Source organism: Trachemys scripta, chromosome 2 (assembly GCF_013100865.1).
Source record: "Trachemys scripta elegans isolate TJP31775 chromosome 2, CAS_Tse_1.0, whole genome shotgun sequence".
Classification (NCBI taxonomy): Eukaryota; Metazoa; Chordata; order Testudines; family Emydidae; genus Trachemys; species Trachemys scripta.
The window spans coordinates 76,292,133-76,317,386 of NC_048299.1; the positions used below are offsets into that span (position 1 = coordinate 76,292,133).

General features: G+C 41.7%; 1 protein-coding gene across 1 annotated transcript in view; it reads right to left on the minus strand.

The window, feature by feature from the left end:
* Positions 1–10,744: 10,744 nt before the first annotated feature.
* Positions 10,745–25,254, minus strand: part of MRPL3 (mitochondrial ribosomal protein L3) — a 67,590-nt gene continuing 53,080 nt past the window's right edge. The window contains exon 10 of the mRNA XM_034760918.1: positions 10,745–11,363. Within this exon, the coding sequence (XP_034616809.1) occupies positions 11,214–11,363 (150 nt within the window). The 3' untranslated portion in view covers positions 10,745–11,213. The remainder of the gene's footprint in view (positions 11,364–25,254) is intronic.

Below are 25,254 nucleotides of genomic sequence, written 5' to 3' on the forward strand. Positions count from 1 at the left end.
GTGGGGATGGTGGGACAGAAAGAGAGTCCCCGAGATAGGACAGACTCTTCTGCTGGGCTAAGTGTGTGGTTGGAAAGATTGACAATGTTGTTAGATGAGTTGAGGGTACCACTGTTATAGCCCCCTGTGGCAGGTAGGAGTTTAGATAGCTTACTGTCCTTTTTCCTCTGTAGTGAAGTGTGCATTGTAAATGGCTTGTCTCATTTTTGTAAAGTCCAGCCACATGGAAGTTTGTGTGGAAGGTTGGTATTGTATGAGAGTCTCCAGTTCTGAGAGCTCATTCTTGATCTTCTCCTGTCTGCTGTACAGGATGCTGATCAGGTGGTTCCTCAGTTTCTTTGCGAGCATGTGGCACAGTCTCTCACCATAGTCAGTGTAATATGTTGATTGCAATGGATTTTTTACCTTCAGTCCATTTGGTATGATGTCCATCTGTTTGCATTTGGAGAGGAAGATGATGTCTGTCTGTATCTGTGCAAGTTTTTTGTTGAGGATGATGGATTTCCACTCCATACGGCTAAATTTAGTGCCTTGCATGGTGTCAAGTATCAGGGGGTAGCCGTGTAAATCTGTATCTACAAAAACAACAAGGAGTCTGGTGGCACGTTAAAGACTAACAGATTAAAGTTTGCTTGTAAACCAGGCCTTTGATTCTAGAACACAATTCTACAGCAGGTTCTGCAGCCAGGGAATACACAGTGCCCTGCATAGAGAATGCAGCAAGATTATGTGGGAAACCTTTCCAACTAAATTATTATTTGTCTCTGGGAGCACCCACGAAATCCTAGGCATTCTCCAGTAATAAAATAAGACTTTGTCCTTATTCTGAAAGGTGTAATTTTGCTACTCCTGCTGGTTTTGGTTCTCAATATTAAAAAGTTTAAATACTTTCTCCACAGGTCTGTCACATATAGCACCAGGCCTCTTTATATCTTTGCTAATAAGATACATTTTTCCGGTGCAGAACCATGGAAACTAAGAAGAAAGTGGAGTGAAACTTTTTGTCTTCGTAATAATTGTCATATATCACATCTACCTCTATATAGAAAAACATCCTCCCCACCATTATCACACAGCCCAATGTAAAACTAGACTAGGTAGATTATTAAAAGGTGTATTGTCACGAATATAGAACTATGGTCGGTATATACATATCGAAAAACTAGTTGGAACTTTATTTTGCATAGAATCACACTGTTTCCTCTTTGTATGCTCCCCCCAAATTAATCATGTAAGACCATCTGTCACAGTTTCAGGGTAGCTGTACCCGTATTCACCCCTCCATGTTCCACTCCAGGAGTGCCCAATTAGGTCTCAGATCTCTAGCTGTCACTTGTCTCTGGGCAGGGATCCTTGTCCCACTCCCTTCTGACTGGGGGTTTTAAGGCTGAACAGTGCCCTGCCATACACTGCAATAGCCAGAGTTTGCCAGGCTGCCTAAAGGCCAGCACCTGTGCATTGCTTTCTCTCTGAGGGCTACGAGCAGTTTATTTCAAGCAGTTACATGTTACCACACAGTTATCTCTAAAGCAAGTACCTTTATTCTTAAAGTAAAAGCATTACAGAGAAAACATATTAAAATATACAATAAAAGTTCCTATACTTATGCTAACCATACCAGGTGGCACCCGTCAGTCTTCTACAGCCCTAGCAGGACAGTCATTCCAGCCATTGTGCAAGGGTTGGTGCCCCGCCTTAGACAGAAGGTCCTGTCCATTTGCTGGATCAGAAAAAAGCCCTGAGTCAGTTTAAACCCATCCTTTTATACCGAAGTACTTTCTGTGTCTCCTAGTCAACGGAAAACCCATCCTGAACCAGCATATGCAAATCTCTCCAGGAGTTGGTACCTCTCTAGAGTTGTTTAGTCTTAGTGACTCTTCTTAATCAACCCCCAGTTTTTTTCATTCCTGTAGTAGTAGTGCTAATCCTTGCCCATGGAGTAAAACACAATCATACATAAACCAGTCATAAATGGAATACAATGGGCCCCAAAGATACTGCAAGGGGTTGCAATATCTGTCACACCATCATCAGAGGCAAATTCATATCAATCACAGCTAATCAGATTTTTTTTTTTTTTTTTTTTTTTTTTTTTTTTTTTTTTTTTTTTTTTAGGGTGTGTCTAACATGGGGGGGAGGGGGGGAAGGAGGAGGTAAGCCAAAGCTTTTGTATGTACATCAGGTAAATCACAGTACATGAGTCACACCAACAGCATGCACACAGAATGCCTGTTCCATTTTCACTTCACATCCTGTTACCACATGGCAGTAGTTTGCTGCAAAATGAGCGTGTAGCATTTTCTGGGGGTAGCCCCTGGTCCTTTGCTTCAACTCTGAGCAGCATGCATCCTGGGATTGGTTTTGCAGAGAATTGTGGCAAACCCGCTGAGTTTAAATTAAATTAAAAATTCCCAGGATTCCCCTGTCTCTGTCCCATGTTTTCTTTTCTGGGCTGGCGTGTGCCATTTTTGGCTTGCGGTTGACCAGCATGGACCAGGATGAGTAGGAGGCTGAAATGCAGAGACCTGTTCAGAGGCTTGAGCAGCCAGCAAGGCATCCCAGAGAGAACACAAACAGGGGCAGGAAAGCTGTCAGGGATGTCTATTATTTGTATGTTGAGTCCCAGGGCTGAACGTGTTAGCCAGTGGCGGTTGTGTGGGGCTGGTTGAAGTTTAGCATTCCCTATGTGCTTTTGCAAAACTCATGCATTCTTTTTTTTTTGTTTCAAGGATTTTCTATATTCGCTGCAATGTGAACAGTTTCTTTTATGAAACAAACAAAAAAAATAATTAAAGTTTGAATGAAACCAATGGAAAAATAATCTCTCTGAATTTGGAAATACATTAAATTAACCAATCTACAGCACAAACCTTTAACGAATGCAACAGTGCACACAGAATTGAAAGTACAACAGTAAAAATATTTCAAATACAACAATTTTGGGAAGGGGCTAAAGTTACAGGTGAATATAAACCTTGCCTCTAGCTCTTCTTGTCCTCACAGGTTTTGGGGCTGAGTGCCGCAGATCAAAAATCTCAGAGGCATTGCAGGGCTCAAAACAGCTGGACTCCCAGAGGCAAGTATTCTTACTGCTGAGCTTGGATCTGGGAGGAGAATGGGAGCTGCTGGGAGTACTGCTACAGGGATACAGTGGTTAGAAGTTCCTGCTGGTCCCAGTACCCAGCACTGTCCAGGGGATGAAGGACATGCCTGGATCCCAAATTATGGGACTGCAGGGCCTATTGGCCTAGCCAGGTTTTCTTTTGCAGGAGGGCATTTCACTCAGGATAATGTCCATGAGTTGCCTCTACATCTCTCAGGTCTTTTTCCATGCTTTCTTTTGTCATCGTGATGCTGTCCTTAGCCACAGCCAGTTTTCCTGGCTACTGAGACACTGTCCTTGGCCATTGCTATGATCACCTGGGACAGCTACATTTCTTTCTCTCTCTGGGTCATCAGGTACAGCCGCCACCTGTCAGCCAGCCTGGCTTTCCTCCGTGTCTCAGCCATGAGTTCTGTAAACATGTCCTCCTGAGTCTTCCTTTCCACCCCGCCCCCCTCACCCTCAGGTTGATCAGCAGTAAATAGAGGCCCTATCCTTGTCCTTGATGATATGGCTGTTGCGGGTGCTGGGGCTGTGGGAGTAGGGGGGAAAAAACCCAGCCACTTATTGTTCATATTCCAGATTAAAAAAACAAAAACAAAACAAAAACCCTATGAGTTAAGTATATATGTGTATGTACTTTACCTCCCTGAGACTCTTCCCATTCTTTGGGGGAAGCTCAGAGATGGTAAGAGTTCTGCATATATGGAGGGTGCTGGGTGCATTTGGATTTCAGTGTATTGTATCTGCTTTCATGTTGCTAAAGGTGGGTGGGGTGTCACACCTATGTTCCAGGTTTGCTTTAGCAGTTTGATCTGCAAAGCACTGTGATATAGCCATTGGAGGCATGCAGAAATTGGTGAGCAGCTACTCTGTGCACATGAACAAAAGATCAAACTAATACAATTCAAAACAAACCACCTCCACTTTGCAAGGACCCCAGAGTTCCTGATAAATGAGGAGTTAATGCACAGCTATGTGATATGCCGCGTGTACACTAAGTGTTTTCAAATGGGATTAACTCAATTTGATCCAGTTTAACATTCCTGTGTACACAAGCCCATAGTGTTTATGGAAAGGAGGAAGGAACGCTGTGCCCAAGTAACACCAGCAGCAACTGTCTTTTTGCTGATCCATTGCAGTGGGAACGTTGAGGTCTTTCAAGCTTATTTTGGATGGTGTTACTGTGCTAGTCAGACCTTTCTATTACAATTGTAAAGCAAATCCTTAATACCTACTCCCCCCGGAGAAGAATCCATTATTTAAATATAAATTGACAAGCCACTTATGTGTCAATTGAGTATACAGCAAGGTGGATAAAACATTCTGCCCCCATGATTTTATCACAGTTGCACAGGGAGTGACGCAGCACGAGGCAAATCCTCTCTTCATTCGGCAACAGCTAAGCAAGTCAGAGATACCTCTTTTGAAAATAGGTGCAGAGAAGCTGCAGAGGGTTGGAGGGTGATGTTGATGCATAGAGAGACCTTGGTCTATGGGAGGGAGAGTTGTCAAGCACTTACAACAAGGGGAATGGCACCTAGGACTCCTGCGTTGTTTCAAGCACTGTAAAGAAGGATTGTAGGCAGCATTCCTGAGTTATCATCCCAGTTAGTGTACAGATGGGGAGCAGGAAAGAAAGTGCCTTTAGAGCAGGGGTTCTCAAACTGGGGGTCGGGACCCCTCAGGGGGTCACGAGGTTATTACATGGGGGGTCACGAGCTGTCAGCCTCCACCCCAAACCCCGCTTTGCCTCCATTTAAATATATTAAGAAGTGTTTTTAATTTATGGGGGGGGGGGAGGAGGTTGCACTCAGAGGCTTGCTATGTGAAAGGGGTCACCAGTACAAAACTTTGAGAACCTCTGCTTTAGAGCATAGACACAATTAGGATTCCTAGGTTCTATCCTTCCTCAACACACAGACTAACCCTCTGCTGCTTTCTCCTCAACCCTGTAAGATGCGGTGCACCCTTAGGCTGCTGTATTTTGATCTTCCCTATTGTATGTATCATAAGCATGAGCCAGGGAAGTGTTTGACTCCCCGGCACACACTCAGAAAGAAAGCAAAACCAGCTTGTCACAAAACAGAACAATTTAAACATATTTCTGCACTTCTGGAGAAAAACAGAGCAGGCACTTTTGTTTGTTCAACTCAAATTGGTGAACTGGTAATTTTTGGTGATAGCAATATTTTTAAATCTAGAATTGGATTTTATAGGAAACGTCTTCTACACCGCTTGTCACCTATTCATTTATGAGCTGTTAATTTTTTTTAAGCATCTGTATTAATTCACGGAGACAGTAGTCACAGATAAAGACACGGTCATTCCTTTTACAATCCTTTATTTTTTGTTAAATTATATTAAAACTCACATCCAGCAGATATGTTCTCCCAGGTAAGATGGGGGAAGAACCCCTTACCCCTCTTCATCCATAATAGGATATCTCTGGCATAAAACACATTGGTTAATTCATTTTAATTAGCCAGCTACCTATACTATATTTCACTTGCTATCATTGGAGTCAGGTTACTTAGCTAGAGTATGGTACATTTTGCTTGGGTTAGTCTTGAAAACACTCCTTTCACCTTGACTTTTCCATTTATAAACGTAGGTGCTTTTGAAAATCCCACCCTACGAGTTAGATGCCTAACTTGCTTAGACCCTTTTGATAATTCCACCCTAAATATTTATCCTGGTCCTTACTGGCACTTTTGACATCATTGGTCATTAATCACATTTATTATTTAAAAACAAACACATCATCGTGACAAACTTTTGTGGTTTAAACTGATCAACAAAACCTCTTCAAACTGACCCTTTCACCCTCAAGGGGTCTGCATCCTAAATGCTTTAAATACTCTTAATTCTCCATATAGTTTCTCAGACTTAATCCTTTTCTTTATACAAACCCAGTTTCTAATAAGGAAGATTTGAGATGATATGGAATTAATAGGTAGGTATTTATCAATTATGACAACATTAAGCCATCGTTCCATATGTCATTGCACACAAGATCAGGAAAAAGAGGAAGTTCCTCCCAAATGCAACAGGAGTTTAATGGATTCTCAAACTAAAATCTCATTTCCTATGGTATATGGAAGAGTGGCCTATCATCCACTTATATCATAATGAATTCCACAGAGGATGTAGATTTTGAACTTCTATTTGCCCTCAAAATGCAAAAACTAGGGGACGTTCAATGAAAAATGAAAAAAGTGGCAAATAGAAAGAGATTTTTTCAAACAACAAACAATTAATCTGTGGCCTCAATTGCACAAGACATCACTGAGGCCAGGGGCCTATTCAGGATTCAAACACAGAACAAGAAAAATTAACAACAAGAATATCCAGTATTAGAAAAGTAAATATTAAAAAAAATCCAAACAAACCTAAGAGCTTTGGAAGGGATATAAACCTTTATGCTTTGGGATATAAACCAATCTCTAACTATTTGGGGTTTGGAGAAAATTTTCTCTGCATGAAGCATATCTCATAACTATCTACTGAAAGGTTGGTTTTTTGTTTTTTGTTTTTTTAACCTTGAAGCAGCTGGTGTTGGCCACTGTCAGAGACAGGATACTGCACTAGATGAAACATGAAAGGTCAGATCAGGTATGAAAATTACTATGTTCCTGGTCAAATTATTAACTGCACAGATGTCACCATCACACTTTCTATTGATCTAGTTTTTTTTTTTTTTTAAACCTTTTTTACTTGTACCTGCTTTGACTTGATTCTCAAGTCTTCAGTGCCTCTCACAGCATCCATCAGGAAACATTTCCATACTTGACCCAGCTTATGGGATAGGAACCCATTCCCCACGTCCTTTTAGGTGAGAACCCAAGGGAAGGGGGAGTTTCTCTGAATATTTTCCAGAACAGTCCAAGACAAGTTTTATTAAGAACAGAAAGAAAATCATTCAAACAAAAGTAGTGGTTTTGTATGACATAGCTCGTCTTACACTCTGAAAAGTTAAGCCAGCTAGATACACTGAAACGTTTCGGTGATAAATGGCACCACTTTCTATTTTATCACAGAGCTTTCTCCTCTCAGCCTGTCATTTTCTCAGACAACAGCTCACAAGCACTTTCTTGTTGCTTTGTCCCAGCGTCCTCATGGTCCTTCTTCAATTCTGTGGTCACTTGCACCTTTCACATTCCTTTGATATCCCACAGCTGCTACAATACTGAGGCACTGTTCACAGAACTGTTTCCCCAGATGTCCTATATGTGGACCTCAGCACCACCTCATATGCAAAGTCCATTGTATATTTTAAAGTTTTCTTGTGCTTAATTGGCCTAGTTAAACCATTTTTGGGGAGTGGATTTCCCCATTTTCTTACTTTTCAAATGATTCACAGTAGGGGTACCCACACCATAGGTCGTCTTTCAGTCCACAATTGCCTCTGTCCTCCTTGTTCCTCACCCTGATTGCCTTAACTAAACTTGCTAACTTTGAAACCAACTCGCTCTCTTGAAGAGATAAGATATATTTCCCCCACTATAAAAACTTGTACTTCTAGAACTTTTAATTCAGGGAAGTCCCTAGGGCCTGCATTATACAGGAGGTCAAACTGGTTGATCATACTGGTCCCTTCTGACCTTGTAATCTATGAATCTAATCTTTATGAAATGTAGAGAGAGACATCAGATCCCCCATTCCACTTGCATATAATTTTACACTTGAAAGATGAGATGACAAATTCCCCTTCTTTATTATGAAAGTTTATTAATCTTAAGCTACATTTGATTTGATTGTATCAAAGGGGTAACCGTGTTAGTCTGGATCTGTAAAGGCAGCAAAGAGTCCTGTGGCACCTTATAGACTAACAGATGTATAGGAGCAACTGATTTGATTGGTTTCTTTATTTTCACTCTATATGTGTAGCTGTACAGTATTAACCACTGCAAATATAGTTGCAAAAAAAAAGACATGAATGGCTCTTCTCTTACAGATACTCCTTTAATTTATTGTGACAAAGTTCCTCCTCTATCTTGGTGGGTCCTGCGCTTATTGGTGGATTTTCTTGCCTCAGAGATTCACCATGTGGGTTGGGGAACAGCCCAGAAACCTTCCCCTCTGGAAAAATCCACAGTCCAGGTCAATTGGGAGGTTTGGGGGGAACCTGGGCCCGCCCTTCTACTCCAGGTTCCAGCCCAGGGCCCTGTGGACTGCAGCTGTCTACAGTGCCTCCTGTAACAGCTGCATGACAGCTACAACTCCCTGGGCTACTTCCCCATGGCCTCCTCCAAACACCTTCCTTATTCTCACCACAGGACCTTTCTCCTGGTGTCTGATAACACTTGTGCTCCTCAGTCCTCCAGCAGCACACCCTCTCACTCTCAGCTCCTTGCGCCTCTTACTCCCAGCTCCTCACACTCGCACCACAAAAACTGAAGTGAGCTCCTTTTTAAAACCCAGGTGCCCTGATTAGCCTGCCTTAATTGATTCTAGCAGCTTCTTCTTAATTGGCTCCAGGTGTCCTAATTAGCCTGCCTGCCTTAACTGGTTCTAGCAGGTTCCTGATTACTCTAGTGCAGCCCCTGCTCTGGTCACTCAGGGAACAGAAAACTACTCATCCAGTGACCAGTATATTTGCCCTCTACCAGACTCCTGTACCCCACTGGTCTGGGTCTGTCACATTATATTATATTCAGAGAGCAATAAAAATAAAATTGAAATGTTATAAAAGCTTGAGGTTCATCACGTCGAACACTGAAGGGTTTATCCTCAGGAAACAATATCATTGTTGCCAGCAGGAGGCTAAATTGCAAGTATTAGTACGACCATTCAGTGCATCAGATTACGACATTCCACTTTCTCATGGACACTTAAAAAAAACAATTGGAATACATGACTTATAATGGAAAGGGCTAGTGCTAACTTCTTAGCAATGTACTTCTAAGGTTTATGACAGGGGTGGGCAACCTTTGGCACACGGCTTGCCAGGGTAAGCATCCTGGCGAGCCGGGCCGGTTTGTTTACCTGCTGTGTCCACAGGTTTGGCCGATCGCGGCTCCCACTGGCCGCGGTTCGCCATCCCAAGCCAATGGGGGCTGTGAGAAGTGGTGCGGGCCGAGGGATGTGCTGGCCGCTGCTTCCTGCCGCCCCCATTGGCCTGGGATGGCGAACCGCGGCCAGTGGGAGCGGCGATTGGCCGAACCTGCGAACATGGCAGATAAACAAAACCGGCCCGGCCCGCCACGGTGCTTACCCTGGCGAGCTGCGTGCCAAAGGTTGCCGACCCCTGGTTTATGATATATGAGCGTTGTTGACTCACCTGATTTTATTTTTGAAGGGGTGAAGGGAGAGCATTATGCAGTATCCCTATTTACTTATAATTAGAGATACTTGCTGAGATTAAACCAAGCTATGTGGCAACAACATAGATATTACCAGTTCACAGTTCTGTATTGTGTGCACTAAATATATCAACATTATCCCTCCCAAATTACTATGTTCCCTGTGAATATCTAATGTGTATAAAAGATGTTCTAATCTCTTGGATACAGTATAACAAATTCAAAATACCTTCAGTAAACTACAGGGATAAACTGAGATAACTCCATGAATATCGCTTTTAAATGGGATGGGACCTCACCTCTTGGATGGGCATACATATTTGTTTTCAAGGTTTCGGTAAATCATTTAGTAAAACATAAAATACATTTTAAAGTACATCAACTTTTGTCGTGAAGCTGCACAAAATTAATGGATGGATTTCCTGGCAACCATTACAGGAACTGCAGACATAAAATGGGACTTTGCCTAGGGATGCCCACCTCCGCAACATTACATGTGAATGCAAATCTTGTACTGTACAAAGCACTTGGTAGGCAATTAGGTGCCAATTCAGCAAACAGATATTTAATTTTACGCTTGTGATTAGCCCTATGGACTTCAAAGGAAATGTTCATGCAAGTAAAGTAACGGTTTAAAGGATTAGGCCTTTAAACAGTAAATAACTTATGGAAGGTAGAGAAAGCCAAAAGGAGAGTACTTGCACTTTGACCATTATAAAAGAATGCCTGGATAGAAGATAGGAGTGATAGGGAGAAATTAATTGTACAATAGACCCTTCACGCTTGGTTTATTTTTGTTAAATGACGAAGACTACTAGGGCAGGCCCAAAGCTCTTCCATAACAATAGAAAATCTCAGATATGAAGACAACTGAAGGGGACGTATTTCTCTAGATACCTTATGCGAGGGACATTTTCATGAAGTTATCAGAACAAGGAGCCAATGAAGGGGACAAACAGGCAGCTATTATAGTCCCTGTGTCCACATTACTGAAAATGTCTAGCCTTTTTGGTCAGCGAGCACTGCCACAACTCTTACCAGACAGACATTGCTAGTCTCATTCTTTCCTCTAGGAAATGTAAATTGTGTAATTGTTGCTCTAAACTCAGAGCACTAAAATAAAGAGGAAAGGAGCTTTGATGAGGAAAGGGAAATGAAAGGTGGAAAAGATTATAGCCCCAGAGGCACAATGGGGCAATTGGCTATGGTGTTAGGCCTGGAAAAGAGAAAGCTAGAATTCCCCCCCCCCTCTCCTGTCCCGTTCTACTCAACATTTTCAAGTTCATTCTTTGTAAAGTCCTAGACACTCCATTTATGTCCCCAGATGGCTAAATGGGATATTTAATAAACCTTTTATTTTCTGTTTAGTCCAAGTTAATCAGTACATATCCCTCAGGGGAAAAAACAACTATAAATTTTGTTCTGTTAATAGTCTCAACTTCATCAATCATGTAACCGATGAACGCAATTCCAAGACAATGGATTTAAAGAAATATAAATCTTGGCAGTCTGTGAAAGGGAAAAAGTTACAAGAAGCGATTTTGTAATGTAAAAAGATAAGTCAACAATATACCCATTACTTTGAAACCCTTCCCTGAGACACACCAACTTACCACCACCCACTGTTTTAATACGGTTTTGGAACAGATTGTGGTAAATCTTGCTACCTGAAAAAAAAACCCCATAATGTTTGATGCGTTCAGGTCATTCAGCTAGAGTGCAGTTTCTGGGTTTGTAATTGTTCAGCATTGAAAAGTTCACAGAAACAATGTGAAAGTTGCACGTTCTTAAAGATGTCAATAACACTAAACATATATGACAGAGGGATCAGTGAACTGGAAAACTTCCTGATCGTACAAGTCTTCTGGTAGCTCTTCTTCTCCATCAGCAAAAAATGTGGGGAATGGAGGATTTTTATTGCAGTCTCGGTAAGTAGGTACATTTGTATCTTTGACCTAGAATGAAAAAAGGTTTAATAAATCAAACAGATGATTCACAGATAGTAATATATTTAAACCCCAGGAAATCACTCTCTTTCTGTGCATGAGGAAAACAGCATTCAAGTTACATTTATTCTTCTAAAGAATTCCATGTCTGGACATTAGTTAAATTAATGACAATATCAGCTCATGAATCTAATATTTTGTGCTTGAGTCATTAGACTTTAAAAACGTATAATTCAACCTTTGTACCGTGCTATGGGATGAATCAAAGTCAACCACTAAGAAAGCAGAGTAAAAAATTACACTTACCATACAATACTTTTAAGTCGACAGTCTGCATATTTTTAACTACTATTAATGTAAGTAAAATCTAAGATTAATCTAACAAAGATTAGAGAACTATGTCCGTTCAGTTCTGAACCTGGTAGCATTTCGTGTACAGGGAGTTTTGTGTTTTTCTTCAGTTAGAAAATTTCCCTATTGCACCTATGAATTTTTTGACTCAGCAACAGAAAAAAACATTTTTTTTTAAAATGGGAAGATGGAATTGTAAAAGTACAAAAGGATGAGAGAGGGATGAAACTACTTAATTCATTTTTTTCAAACTGACTAGATTTTAAGTTGATTGTGTCCCTAGAAGTGAAGTACGACTGCACTTACAATTTCAGAAACTCAAGTGCTAGACATGGAGTTTAACATTTTTCTACTTATCTAAACATATTTCTTTATACAAATAATAGAAAGTCACAAGAATTTTTGGAATTGGGTTTAATATGGATCACCAGTTTGCATTCCTCATTAACTTTTGTACAACCAAAATACTAGTCTGAAAGAGAATTTACCAAAAGCTGATAAAATTGTAATATCATTTAGATTTTTATTTTGGATACACAAAATGCTTGCTATAAAAAGATATTAAAACTTAATTAAAAGCTATCACCATCAATTCTTCCTGACTTAGAAAAAACTTAATGTCTATTGTATTTAAAATACAGTAGCTTAGTAACAAAGAAGGTACAAACGGATCTGCTATTTCATATAAGAATTTATGGTAAATACCTATACAATTAAAAGAACACAAGAAGCTATGTCTTTTTGACTGTTGCTCTTCAAGATCTAATAAGTATTTTGTTACTTTATATCTCCCATGCCACTCACTCTCTCTCTCTCTCACACACACAATTTTGGCAACTCATGAATTGCATGCTCATATGCAAATGCCCAGCTAAACACAATTGCCTATTTGCATGTGCAAATCTGATCATTATACATGAATTCACAATACTTCACTGAGCAAACTAGGAAGACACTTGCACACAGCGGGGTCCAGGGAGCGCTACCTCCACCCCCTGGCTCACTTAGAAGGCCACCCACTTGTTTGGGTTGTGGGGGGATGCAACCAAAAAATATAACAAAGTGGGGACTCAGCTCAAAAAGTTTGAAAACCACTCAGGGTACAGGCAGAGGGTAGCTAGGGGCTGTGTGTGGGCAGGGAGGTTGCTAAGGGTGCAGGCAGGGGGTAGCTAGGAAATGCATGGGGAGGGGTGCTAAGTCAGGGTGCAGGCAGGGGGATAGCTCAGGATGCAGGCAGGGGCTAGCTAGGGGCTGTGCGTGGGCAGAGGGGTAGCTCAGGGTGCAGGCAGGGGTTGTCTGTGGGCGGGCAGGGGGGGCAGGCCGGGTGCAGGCAGGGGGGTAGCTAGGGGCTGTGTGCAGGCAGGGAGGGAGCTCAGGGTGCAGCCAGGAGTTGTGTGCAGGCTGTGTGCGGGCAGGGGGGGAGCTTAGGTTGCACGGAGGACGACAGCAAGGGGCTGTGTGCCAGAAGGGCTCCCTCGGTGGTGGCTGCTCCCCAAGGGCTCTGCTGGCCCCAGAGCCTGGTTCCTCCATCTGAGTGGCTGCGTGAGCAGTCAAAAGGGGCTGGGAGCGGACTGCAACCTCGGGCACCAGCAGCAGACGGGGGAATGCCGCGGCTGCCCGCTCCATGGCACCACCAGCCAGAGGATTAGCTGTTCTGCACTGCCTGGCTCTGGCTTCCCACCTACAACCTGGCCAGTGGGCTGGGCCTGAAGAGGCCTGGGGGAGAGGAGAAGGTGGGGGAAGGGGTGTAGAGCTGTCCCTGGACTGCCCCACTCTGGGTAATGCACTGCAGTTTGGTGGGGCAACATCCTTGTGCCCCACCCCCAACTCAGCCCATGGGCTCAGGGATTCTGCCCGTGGGGAGCACTGGCCCCAGCGGAGTGTGTGTTGTGTGTGTGGAGGGGGGGTGGGTGGGCGCTGGGGCTCCTGGCTTCCGGGGGGCGGGGGGGGCAGCTTCAGCCCTGTGCCACTCCTGGTGTTGGGAGGTGGGGCCACCAGCTTCAGCCCTGTAGGAGACACTGAGGCTCCCGGCATCAGCAAGGCTCTGTGGCCTCCCTGAAGCGCTCGCGGACTCACTCCTGATTGAGAACTGCTGCTTTAGACCATCAAGCGTTTGTCTAATTGGCTCTTAAAAATCTCCAGTGATGGAGATGGCACAACCTTCCCTAGCCAAGTTGTTCCAGTGCATACCCACCCTGACAGTTCGGAAGTTCTTCATAGTGTCCAACCTAAGCCGGTCTTGCTGTAATTTAAGCCCATTGCTTCTCGTCTTATCAGCGGTTAAGGAGAATCATTTTTTCCCCTCCTTTTAATAAGTTTTCAAATATATAAAAGATTATGTCCCCTCTCCGTCATCTCATCTCCTGACTAAACAAACAAAATTTTTTCAATCTTCTCTTAGTGGTCATGTTTTCTAGACCTTTAATCATTTTTGTTGCTCTTCTCTGGATTTTCTCCAGTTTGTCTGCATCTTTCCTGAAATGTGGCGCCCAGAACTAGACACAATACTCCAGCTGAGGCCTGATCAGCACAGAGGAGGTTTTTTTGAATATGTGCAGTTAAAAAAAAAAACCAACCAAAAACCTCTTTAGGTTTCAGAGCAACAAGAATTCATTTATGAAATGGATCTAATAATATAGCGAACAGGGGCTGCTAACAGGGAGTTTCGCAAGGGAGTTTGGAAGGGGAGCAGGAAGGGGGCGAGGGTCCCTTGCCGGTTCCATCTGTTTTCTCTTGATTCCCCTTAATACCTATAAAGCAACTACATTCATAACTTTTCGCTTAAACAACCCTTTCAGCTGACAGGGGGCTGCAGACGGGAGTTTGACAGAGGGAGGCTTACGATGGTTAGGAAGACCCGCAACACCTGTGCCAGCACTGCTACTGTCTCCTCCACCTGTGCCTGTAGCCAGACAGAGTGCCTAAGCATGGATGCCTCTACCCAGATCCTGGTGTGGTTTTGCAAAGACTGTAACTTGCAATTTCCACTTACTGATATCCAGGCTGGGGGGGACCATCCAATGTGAGAGGTGCCTGCTGGTGGAATCTCTCAGGCAGCAGGTGGGAGAGCTACAGGAGGAGGTGGCTAGGTTGAGGAGCATCCGTATCCATGAGCAATTCCTCGACAGTGTCCATGTGGAGACAGCTGAGGTAGCTGTCCCAGTACACAGGACTGCTGATACGCCACTGGTGGAGGAGGAGATGGCTCAGGGTGGACACTGGCAGCTGGTTACTTCTGGCAGCAGGCAGTGCTCCACCTTTGCTCCGAACCCTCCTGCCGTGGTTATAGGTAACCGTTATGCTCTTCTTGACACAGGAAAGAAGGAATCACTCCCTACAGTAAAGGAGGAGAAGCCTCGTACCCCTAAGGCTGGAAAGTCTGCTGCCACCACTGCGAATAGGAAACGTAGGGTAGTGGTGGTCGGAGACTCTCTGCTGAGGGGGACGGAGGCGCCCATCTGTCGCCCTGACATCTCATCTCGGGAGGTATGCTGCCTGCCGGGGGCCCGTATCCGAGACGTTACGGAGGCATTGTCGAGGATTATCCGGCCCTCTGACTACTACCCCATGCTACTCATCCATGTGGGCACAAATGATACTGCGCGGTGTGACACTGAGCGGATCAAGAGTGACTACAGGGCTCTGGGAGTACGGGTGAAGGAGTTTGGAGCGCAGGTGGTATTCTCTTCAATTCTTCCTGTCAAAGGTAGGGGCCCAGGCAGAGACAGATGCATCATGGAGGTGAATGCCTGGCTGCGAAGATGGTGTCGCCAGGAGGGCTTTGGCTTCCTAGACCACGGGATGCTATTCGAGGAAGGACTGCTAGGCAGAGATGGCGTTCACCTTTCGAGGAGAGGAAAGACCCTGTTCGGACACAGACTGGCTAACCTAGTGAGGAGGGCTTTAAACTAGGTTCGACGGGGACAGGTGAGCAAAGCCCACAGGTAAGTGGGGAACATGGAGACCGGGGAGATGGGTCGGAAACGAGAGGGAGTGTGGGCTATATTGGCAGAGAGAAAGGAAAGTCAGGACAAAACTGGGAGGAAAGATCAAACCAGTATCTTAGATGCCTATATACAAATGCGAGAAGTATGGGGAATAAGCAGGAAGAACTGGAAGTGCTAATAAATAAATACAACTATGACATTGTTGGCATCACTGAAACTTGGTGGGATAATACACATGATTGGAATGTTGGTGTGGATGGGTACAGCTTGCTCAGGAAGGATAGACAGGGGAAAAAGGGAGGAGGTGTTGCCTTATATATTAAAAATGTACACACTTGGACTGAGGTAGAGATGGACATAGGAGACGGAAGTGTTGAGAGTCTCTGGGTTAGGCTTAAAGGGGCAAAAAACAAGGGAGATGTCATGCTAGGAGTCTACTACAGGCCACCTAACCAGGTGGAAGAGGTGGATGAGGCTTTTTTCAAGCAACTAACAAAATCATCCAAAGCCCAAGATTTGGTGGTGATGGGGGACTTCAACTATCCGGATATATGTTGGGAAAATAACACAGCGGGGCACAGACTATCCAACAAATTCTTGGACTGCATTGGAGACAACTTTTTATTTCAGAAGGTTGAAAAAGCTACTAGGGGGGAAGCTGTTCTAGACTTGATTTTAACAAATAGGGAGGAACTCGTTGAGAATGTGAAAGTAGAAGGCAGCCTGGGTGAAAGTGATCATGAAATCATAGAGTTTGCAATTCTAAGGAATGGTAGAAGGGAGAACAGCAAAATAGAGACAATGGATTTCAGGAAGGCAGATTTTGGGAAGCTCAGAGAGCTGATGGGTAAGGTCCCATGGGAATCAAGACTGAGGGGAAAAACAACTGAGGAGAGTTGGCAGTTTTTCAAAGGGACACTATTAAGGGCCCAAAAGCAAGCTATTCCGCTGGTTAGGAAAGATAGAAAATGTGGCAAAAGACCACCTTGGCTTAACCACGAGATCTTGCACGATCTAAAAAATAAAAAGGAGTCATATAAAAAATGGAAACTAGGACAGATTACAAAGGATGAATATAGGCAAACAACACAGGAATGCAGGGGCAAGATTAGAAAGGCAAAGGCACAAAATGAGCTCAAACTAGCTACGGGAATAAAGGGAAACAAGAAGACTTTTTATCAATACATTAGAAGCAAGAGGAAGACCAAAGACAGGGTAGGCCCACTACTTAGTGAAGAGGGAGAAACAGTAACAGGAAACTTGGAAATGGCAGAGATGCTTAATGACTTCTTTGTTTCGGTCTTCACCGAGAAGTCTGAAGGAATGCCTAACATAGTGAATGCTAATGGGAAGGGGGTAGGTTTAGCGGATAAAATAAAAAAAGAACAAGTTAAAAATCACTTAGAAAAGTTAGATGCCTGCAAGTCACCCGGGCCTGATGAAATGCATCCTAGAATACTCAAGGAGCTAATAGAGGAGGTATCTGAGCCTCTAGCTATTATCTTTGGAAAGTCATGGGAGACGGGAGAGATTCCAGAAGACTGGAAAAGGGCAAATATAGTGCCCATCTATAAAAAGGGAAATAAAAACAACCCAGGTAACTACAGACCAGTTAGTTTAACTTCTGTGCCAGGGAAGATAATGGAGCAAGTAATTAAGGAAATCATCTGCAAACACTTGGAAGGTGGTAAGGTGATAGGGAACAGCCAGCATGGATTTGTGAAGAACAAATCATGTCAAACCAATCTGATAGCTTTCTTTGATAGGATAACGAGCCTTGTGGATAAGGGTGAAGCGGTGGATGTGGTATACCTAGACTTTAGTAAGGCATTTGATACGGTCTCGCATGATATTCTTATCGATAAACTAGGCAAATACAAATTAGATGGGGCTACTATAAGGTGGGTGCATAACTGGCTGGATAACCGTACTCAGAGAGTTGTTATTAATGGTTCCCAATCCTGCTAGAAAGGCGTAACGAGTGGGGTTCCGCAGGGGTCTGTTTTGGGACCGGTTCTGTTCAATATCTTCATCAACGACTTAGATATTGGCATAGAAAGTACGCTTATTAAGTTTGCGGATGATACCAAACTGGGAGGGATTGCAACTACTTTGGAGGACAGGGTCATAATTCAAAATGATCTGGACAAATTGGAGAAATGGGCTGAGGTAAACAGGATGAAGTTTAACAAAGACAAATGCAAAGTGCTCCACTTAGGAAGGAAAAATCAATTTCACACATACAGAATGGGAAAAGACTGTCTAGGAAGGAGTACGGCAGAAAGGGATCTAGGGGTTATAGTGGACCACAAGCTAAATATGAGTCAACAGTGTGATGCTGTTGCAAAAAAAGCAAACATGATTCTGGGATGCATTAACAGGTGTGTTGTGAGCAAGACACGAGAAGTCATTCTTCCGCTCTACTCTGCTCTGGTTAGGCCTCAGCTGGAGTATTGTGTCCAGTTCTGGGCGCCGCATTTTAAAAAAGATGTGGAGAAATTGGAAAGGGTCCAAAGAAGAGCAACAAGAATGATTAAAGGTCTTGAGAACATGACCTATGAAGGAAGGCTGAAAGAACTGGGTTTGTTTAGTTTGGAAAAGAGAAGACAGAGGGGACATGATAGCAGTTTTCAGGTATCTAAAAGGGTGTCATAAGGAGGAGGGAGAGAACTTGTTCACCTTAGCCTCTAAGGATAGAACCAGAAACAATGGGTTTAAACTGCAGCAAGGGAGGTCTAGGTTGGACATTAGGAAAAAGTTCCTAACTGTCAGGGTGGTTAAACACTGGAACAAATTGCCTAGGGAGGTTGTGGAATCTCCATCTCTGGAGATATTTAAGAGTAGGTTAGATAAATGTCTATCAGGGATGGTCTAGACAGTACTTGGTCCTGCCATGCGGGCAGGGGACTGGACTCGATGACCTCTCGAAGTCCCTTCCAGTCCTATAATCTATGAATCTATGAACTCACGTGTCACTTATATTCAGAACTCTTAAAAAAAAAATTACACACTTTTGTAAATTGTGTTTTTCATTCCTTCATGTTTGTTTTCATTACTTTTATGCTCCACCCATCTTTCTCAGATGAGACATAAATCAGATTATTTATGACATCTTGCAACAATATCTACAATCTGATGTGAATCTGTTGTGAAACCTGGGCCATGATACTGCTAAGGCTTACATATGAGTTTAACTTTATGCACTGAAAGCAGTTCCATTGTCTTCAGTGGAGCCAGTTGAAGTGTGTGAAGTAAAGCACAAACGTAAGTCTTTGCAGAAGCCGGACCTGGGTTTGTAGAACGTAATAACTTTAAGAAACAGTACATTTTCAAGAAATCTATTGCTACAGTGAAAGTACTTTTTATACTGACCTTTCTACATGTGCAATTTTTTTAAATCTAGCCTTGCAAATCCAATCTTTGAGGAAAATAAGTAGGTAGAGTTATCAGTAGAAAAATATTTTCCTCATGCCCATACGTTGTATGAGGTAGATGATAAAGCTCTGGTATCTCTGCAGAAAAAGGAACTACCCACTGAAGGGCAATGAAATCTCATTTAAAACTAACCTCGCCATTTCTATATTAAGATATATGGAGTTCTTTCTGAAAGCTGTAATAATCCCCTTCATCTACTGAATTTAACTGTATTCAGAAGAAATCTATTACAACAGAGGTAAATATGCCCAGCAGAAACAGGAAACTTGTTTTTCTATTAGCCACTTTTATAACAGATCATGCAGTAAGTTCAGTAATTGAGACTGGTCTCACTTGACTGGAGAAAACATACAATGGAACCAGTTGTTTATGGCAGAAATTGAACAGAACAAACAAAATCCAGGCCTGAACAATCCGATATCAGCAGACAATTCAGTTCTGATAGAAAGACATTACTTTATTCAGAATACTTGATAGTACTTTAGCCTCCCCACAGAGTCCTGCAGAGATATCAGGGTGGAAAAAAACAGATTTTTAAAAGTATAGTAAATAAGAAAAATAATATTCAAGCAGCTCATATTTGCTGCCAATATTTTAAGAAAGTTACTCCACTAAACTTATGGAATTCACTAGTTAATCATCTGGAACCAGAGTTTCTGAAGTGCTAAAGCAGCTTTGAACAGCAGTAGCTTCTTCTGCAAGTGCAGAGAGAATATTTTCTTCATTTTAGTTTATTCAACTAGTTCAGTTCAATTACTAGTTCACTCAAAGTTGAGAAACCTATTGAGAGGTGAAAAAGCAGGAAAACCTATTTTCTACTTCTAAGCTATGAGGAAAAACTAAGTGTGAAAGAATGAGATCTACTAGTTCTAAAATCTTGAAGGACAAGATGATCAGAAAATTAAATTCACCAACTACAGATATTTCTTTTGTTTAGTAAATTAGTTTTAAATGAAAAACAAGTTTTGATAAAAAAATTAAGTAACCAGCACATTTAAGGTAGTTTTAATTATTAAATCAACTTTAAAATGATGTTTTTGTGCATTTAATCGAATTCCAATTTCCAAACGCAGTTGGACACAAATCACAAGTAAAAAAGAAGTCAATCTAGTAAATAAGAAATGCATCTTTTGCCATTTTCTAAAATTAAAAATGTAAAAATTAAGAATCTGAATAAATGCATATTAAGCTATATATGTGCTTAAATTTGTATGAATATAGTATCTTATCCTCCTGATTAGCAAAAAGTAATGCCAAATGGTACAAACCAATTTACTTTAGGAAAATAACTAAGAAGTACAAATGCAAAGTTAAGATTACAATAGATCATTTAAATCAAGACTTCCTATTTGCTAATTTAAATTAGGATTTAAATCGATTATTTAAATCAATTCACCCTGACAGATATACATTTTGGGACCAAACCATAGCTAAAGGCTTGTCTACATGGCAAATGATTTGCTGGTATAGCTATACCAGCAGGGTCCCCTAGTATAGGTGCAGCATTAGCAGACAGGAGGAGTTTGATGGCATAGTAACACCATCTCCATGAACCACATTACCTATGTTGATAGAAGCACTGCTCTCTCAGCACAGTTGCATTTAGACTGGGTTTTTTTTCTGGCACAGCTAAGTCCGCTGGGGAAGGGAGGGGGGAAGTGGGTATGATTTCTCCCCACCCACCTTTCCACCCACTCCTAGCTTACATAAGTATGATGGCAAAACTTTATAGTGTAGACTAAGCCTTAGATTTAACATCCTGGCTTCCTATGACAGAAACTGCAGGTTGGAATTTCAGCTGGGAAGTCTCAATAGCTTCCAAAATGAAAGAGTTTCCAGGCTTAAAACATAATTTTGTTTGAGTTTTGAGGAGTTAGAGGAGGAATTGGTTTCACATGTCAAAGTGGCTCTCAAATCCTTGAGACTATCTTAGGTGGGCTTGGAATTATGTGCTGGTTACAATGGATACATGATGTTTTTGCACAATCTATTGCTCCAGGATGCCATATTTCTCTTCTGCCATATACTTATTAACACTTTTCTCCAGTCATGCACAATCTTCATCATGTAGCCACAACGACAGCTGCAGTGTGAGCGGACAATGATTTGTATTTTATGTCTTATGTCAAAGAGTTCCTTTATGTGGATTGAGGTTAAAATCGGAACATCATGACTACAAAGGATCTAGCTCACAAGAACGAGGTAACCTGAACAGTAAAGTTTAGTGCCATCTTCATTGTAAAAAAGAAAATGAGTTACTAAATAACTGTGCAATCCTATTAGCACCTCTCTTGTCCTTCTCTTACGCTGGCCTACCTTCTTGTCCATTTGTGATCTTTATTTGCCTCATCATTTAGGAGTATGCACTTTGGGGCAGAAACCAAGTTTTTACTTGATGGCCTTTTAGTTCATTCCATCCATAGCTTACTCAGTTGGTTAGGTTTTTGTTTGTACATTTTTGGCAATTTCTCATTATGAAATGACATACTGTGCTTACCCAATATGGACTGTTTTGAATTCCCTGTCAGCAAAAGGAACTTAGAAGTTGATGAAACATTTGTTGCTGCACATGAATATTCAGTTTTATTTTCCATTAAAAAGTTTTAAAACACCCTTTTATCCTAGGATTTAGGAATAAAGTATCTGTTCTTAACTGGTGATATTTATAAACGTCTCGAATCGCTGTCCAATGTCAGTTCACTTGTGTATGTCCAATAGCCCTGTTTGGCCTTAGAATTAATGTGCAGAATATAATGTTAAGTGGCATTTTGCAGATAGTTTCTTTTGTGCATTCAGGTGGGTTCTTGTGTATTGCTGTATATTTCAAAGAGACCTTTGTCCTTTTCAGCAGAATGGAGCGATACATTTTTCTTTAGAACACTCTCTTTGGAGGTTTCACAGGTTCCAGGAACACGAGCCACATTTGATGTAACAACTGTTTTCTTTTGATTTGCTAGCGTAACCAAAGCTAGTACTCCTTTTGTGTTCTCTTTCAGCATTTTACATTCAGCTCTTTCAACAATTGTGGGTGGATTGCGCTAGTTTTGCTGTTGATGTCATGGCAAACACAGGTGCACTAATGCCAAACTGAAAAAAGGTCTGGTTTCCTTTTGTCTTTAGAAGATTGTTTGGCGGCTGCTGTTGCAGGTATATGCAACCAAGGAAAGAATTTAAAATTTTCACTTTACAGATGTGCTTAGTTGTTAAAAGGCAATGTAATGATTCTCTCTTTTTAAGATGGCTATTGAACTGTTTCTGTTATGTTTATAAGGACAGCACACTGAAGACTATAAATACTGTGTTACTGCAATAAGTCATGGACCAAAGCAAAACTGAAGAATTCGTTGCATACTACAGCAGTTACACGATACTGTGATTCAGGTATAAGTGCTAGTGAAGTGCTCATGACCCAGATACTAAGTGACAAGAAGAACAGCCTGAGGATATCCTGACCTAGTAAAATGGCAAGAAACAAGAGCCAGCTTTTTTGTTCTTCAGTGTTCTCTGAAGCAGCAATGCAAGAACTCAGCAATAGTATGTTTCAGAGCAGAGACTGATGTATCTAGGGAGATATAAATATCCAGGGAGAAAGACAGTGGTTGAGATGACCACAGCACGAATCTCCCTCCCTGCAGCATCCTGAGGCCCTGTGCTTCTCTGTAGAAGGCACCCTGCTGATTGGGCAGCCTATAGATTACACATCACTTTCACAGGGGGTTCAGCACACTCCCTCAGGACTCTATGAACTCAGTGGCATGCAAAGCTCGCTTGGTTGCAGGATCAAGCCCTTAATTATTTTATTCTTTCTACGTATTAATAGCAACAGAGGCCTCAATCTGATTATAGGGAGAAATCCTGGGGCGGGTGAGGGGTGGAAGATAGTATATAATCATGTAACTGAAGACGGTAGACTGTATCATAATAAATACACACAAAGGGGCTGAACTGAGGTTGCACAGGCAGCCTTAATTCTGGCACTTCCTAACTTTTGAGTGCTTGAGTTTGCAACCTGAATGTTCTTTTAATGCAGGGGGGGAGGGGAAAGGAGGGGTGTTTGTGTGTGTAATACACATATAAATTGGGACTTCAGGCCACTAACAACTAATTCTTCTAGAGGGAAAGGTGGCCAGCCCGATCAGATATGGACAGATTAAACTAAGACTTGTCTGATTCTTGTTTTACAGTTTACATGCTTGGGCCTGATCCCATACAATGCGCTGCCTGCATGGAGAAGCTTGGAGGATTTTGGCCTAACGGTTTCCTTGATGCTCCCCTAATGAACCTTTAAGAGCCATTATCCTTATGGATTATAAAGCCAGAAAAAGCCATTATGACGACCTAGTCTGACCTCCTGTACAATACATAATAGGCCATAGAATTTCACTCAGTAATACATGCATCAAGCCCATATCTTGGGGGTCAGCTACAGCATATTTTCTTAAAGACACTCACATTGATTTAAAGATGCCAAGTTGTGGAGACTGCAAAGGAGCACACACTGTACCACTAGAGCTACATTCAACATCTTGAGCAGACTGGTATCTAGTTCATATTTCGTTAGAGGTGGTACTGTAATACATTTACATATATTAAGGCACTCTTTGTAGATAAGGTACTGTTCTCCAAGAACTGAATTTTATTGGCCATCCTAGGGACAGAAAAAGGTCTGAAGCTTTGATCCACTATGCTTTCTACCTGAGATTTAAGTACTGATCCCCAGAAGGTAACATTATCAAACACTAATATCCTGTTAGCTTTGAATATCCAGTAATACTTAGGTGGTATAACTTAATTTAGTAGTGGTATTACGTATAGTATATATATCTTGTTTTGCTTAACTACAGTATTATATTCCTTTTTTACATCTGTTTGTAATTTTTTACAGAAGGGTGAATAAAATAGTTTAAACAGACATGAAAGGTTTTTTACATGCAGAAAGTTAAAAATGGTTTGGTCATGATTTTGTCATTAAGTCTATAAAACAGAAAGGTAATGGACTTTGCAGATACTTAATAAACTATGCATATACATTATTCATGTACTGTCAAGCATAATTGGCAGTATAAACAGAAATACAATTCAATTTCAGAAATCCATCAGCATAAAATACTTAATCAGTTCCTAAATGGGCATCAAACTTGATGCTTAAGTCATACTCACATTCGCAGTTTAATAGGGCTGCAGGCTATGTCAGTGTTAGCAACTACAGCAGCAAAGTGCAATTGTTTGTGAAGCCGAAAACTTGTTTAAGTGTACAAAGTAAGTCTGTAATATTTTTGCTTCTGTCCTAACTTTTCTGATGTGAAAAAGCTAGAAAGGTGGGGCTACAGAACACATACTGAACTACCATACCTCTTCTATCCCTACAGCATCCTTAAAAGACTAGACATAACATTTAAGTTGAAGAATTGTATCTTCATACTTTTCCTCAAAGGAAAGTTACAGATGTGCCATAGTTTTCCTTCAACTGAAATAGAAGTCTCATGTTCCAGGACAGGGCAGATACAAAGGACTACAAAGACTATGGCAAAACACAGGCTGACTTCAACAGGAGCAAGATTTGGACCACCACAAACTGAATGGAGCTTGCACAAAGTTTTTCATGCCCAAGAACTTGGGAAGAATAATTAATTTAATAGCCTGATTTGCATTCATTGACAAAAATCAGAGGCCTTTTATAACAACTCCATAGTTAAGGATCAGTTCCATTTCACATTTAAAGCAGAAATTTAACTTCTTGGTTGTATTAAAAATTCAGTACACATCCTGCCTAAAACTTGCAGCACTTACCCTTTGAACACAGAATGAATTTTCTGAGGATTTACAAATAAATCTGTTAATTAGCTTGAATTAAATCATTAAAAACTGGGCACTTTTAGAAATTTAGCATCAGTACATACAGGCGAGTCTCATCTTAAGCGGGGGTTCCGTTCAGTGGTTAGCACGTAAAGCGAAAACTGCGTATAGTCAAAATTACATTGAGTTGAATGGCAGGCAGAATCGCCCACACTACAGATACAGTATTAAAATTGTTATTTTTCTCTTTTTTGTTTTGTTTTTGCCGACCACATAAAGCTGAAATCGCGCATGTTAAATGTGCATAAGATGCGACAGAGCTGTACAATAATTCTACTGATTGTAATGACTCAGTGGTACAAGGGAGACTG